Here is a 2,500-nt window from a genome sequence, read left to right as displayed (position 1 = left end):
ATGTAACCTGGTTGACTCCTGAAGTAGCTTTGTAGTATAGTTTATAGTCAACCAGGTTAAGTTAAGAGGTAAATCATAGATGATGATTTACCTCTTAACGTAACCTGGTTGACTCCTGAACCAGCTTTGTAGTATATGCCCCTACTCTAAAAAGCAAAACGGCAGTAGGTCACCAGAAGTTACTGTATTTGTATTGTACTCAAGGAACTCAATCAAACATTTGTTTAGAGTTGAGCATAGAGTTGAGCAGAGAGAGAGAGAGAGAGAGAGTTGACCATAGAATTGAGATGAAAACAAACTGTACATGAAACTCCTACAGAGAGGATATAACAAAGACAGGAGTTGACCAGGAGGGCACCATACCAGTGCGCGGGCGTTGGGGTTGGCTCTCTTGTCAAGCAGCAACTTGGTTACGCGGTAGTGGCCGCAATGGGCAGCCACGTGCAGTGCCGTCAGGTAGTCCAGTGTGACGTCATCAACCGGCGCCTTGTGCTGCAGCAGGTGCTTCACGCACTCCACGTGGTCACCCTGCGCCGCCATATGCAGTGGGGACAGCCCATTCTGTATGTGTGGAGAAGAAGGAGAGAGGAATACAGTGACGTAGGTTAGTCCCGAGTGACATCATCAACCGGTGCCATATGCAGTGGGGTTCTTTCCAATATCCTAACTCCCGTCCTGGACCTATGCTTATGACCTCGCCAGAGAGAGTAGAGAGAGAGAGGTTCCATTGGCCCATTGTTTCCTGGTTCTATTATGGCCCCCTTTAGGCAGACCTAGGCAGCCCTAAGGACTGTTCTATTCATTGTAGGAGCATTATGACACGGCCCTTTAGGCAGACCGGAACCTGGTCATGTTAGGTGCCCATAGAAACCTATTATGTTGGCATATCTCTATATACTTAAAGAATCTCTGACCTCGCTCTTCGCTCCTGCCCGCTGGCAGCCTAGCCAAAACAACATTTGGGGGACTTTTCCCCAATTCAGCGTCCCGATTGCAAATGAGAGAATGACCTTTGAATTGTGCTTTTGCGAGATTTTTGCGAGAATTAAGCTTCTGTGGTCAATGACGTCATCTAGGAGGCCACAAGCACAAGGGAGGTCGGGAGTTAGGAGAATGGGGAGGACCTCAGGTGTGGGTATGAGAGAGAGGAAGACAGTTAGGTTAGTCCAGAGTGACATCATCCGCCCTATGTAGTGGGGACAGGCCATTCTGGTGGCTATTTTTTCTAGGACAGTGACACCAGTAACCTTGCCGATTTGAACCGGCTATCGTGTGTGTGCACTACGCCTTGGCAATTTAACACATAGCTCCTCAACGTCCTGTGACACAATTTCGCAAAAAAATCCATCATTCCCATGCTTATTCCCTTTTGCTGTTCTGCGCAAAAGTAAAGTAGCAGGTGCTACTTTACTGTAACATTGCTTTACTGACAGATTAGGGTTAGGGATGTTTTTTTGTCAGGGCACAGCAGAGCATTTTCGCGCTTCAGAAGCCGAGTTTAACCATCTGTGGCGTCGCTGTCCTCAGAAAAAAACTACTGCCAATCTGGTGTGGGCAGGACAGAGAGGAAGACAGTTAGGTAGCCCAGAGTGACATCATCAAACAGCGCCTTGTGCTGTAATGGGAGCAGCCTTTTCTGTGTGTGTGATGAGGGGTGACGAAAGAAAGAAAGAAAGAAAGAAAGAAAGAAAGAAAGAAAGAAAGAAAGAAAGAAAGAAAGAAAGAAAGAAAGAAAGAAAGAAAGAAAGAAAGAAAGAAAGAAAGAAAAGAAAAAGGAGAGAGGGACAGACAGTGAAAATGGGAATAAGACAAGAGAATTGTCTGCATTCAGCTACTGAATGATTTATTACAAAAGGTCCTCCTAATTTTCATTCTCAACATAATTCCTATGCAGGAGGAAGCAGAACTGCTTACACTCGCAGAGGGGTAAACACCTATTTATGCATTTTAGAAAAGGAAAGCTGTGCAATGACTGGGTATGATGTTGCAAGCATACGGGTAGGTATTGTCTTGCTGTTGCCTCGGTGGCAGGTTTATTTTATTCTTGTGTGTGTGTATGTGTGTGTATGTATGCGTGTGTGCGTGCTTGCATGCGTGCGTGTGTGCGTGCTTGCTTGCGCGCGCGTGTGTGTGTGTGAACGCGCGTGTGTGAGTGCACCCTCTTTTTGAGCATGTGATAGTGTATTTTGTGTATTGTGTGAGTGCAAGCATATTATTGTGCATGATTATGTTTGCTTCTCTGTGTGTGTGTGTGTGTGTGTGTGTGTGTGTGTGTGTGTGTGTGTGTGTGTGTGTGTGTGTGTGTGTGTGTGTGTGTGTGTGTGTGTGTGTGTGTGTGTGTGTGTGTGTGTGTGTGTGTGTGTGTGTGTGTGTGTGTGTGTGTGTGTGTGTGTGTGTGTGTGTGTGTGTGTGGGCGCGTGCGTACGGTGTGCTCATGCATGTGTGCATACCTTGGTCCGGGCTAGAAAAGGTATGTCTGTGTGTGTGTGTGTGTGTGTGT

General features: G+C 46.6%; 1 protein-coding gene across 18 annotated transcripts in view; it reads right to left on the bottom strand.

Moving 5' to 3' along the window:
* LOC134436989 (ankyrin-2-like) overlaps positions 1-2,500 on the bottom strand; it is a 302,705-nt gene that overhangs the window by 69,539 nt on the left and 230,666 nt on the right. For all 18 annotated transcript variants that reach the window (XM_063186396.1, XM_063186395.1, XM_063186404.1 and 15 more), the window contains one exon: positions 364-561. In XM_063186396.1, coding sequence (XP_063042466.1) covers positions 364-561 — 198 coding nt within the window. The remainder of the gene's footprint in view (positions 1-363; positions 562-2,500) is intronic.

The sequence above is a fragment of the Engraulis encrasicolus genome, chromosome 21 (assembly GCF_034702125.1).
Source record: "Engraulis encrasicolus isolate BLACKSEA-1 chromosome 21, IST_EnEncr_1.0, whole genome shotgun sequence".
Lineage (NCBI taxonomy): Eukaryota > Metazoa > Chordata > Actinopteri > Clupeiformes > Engraulidae > Engraulis > Engraulis encrasicolus.
Note: the sequence above shows the minus strand (reverse complement) of the source record. Positions and strands in the feature narration are given on the sequence as shown.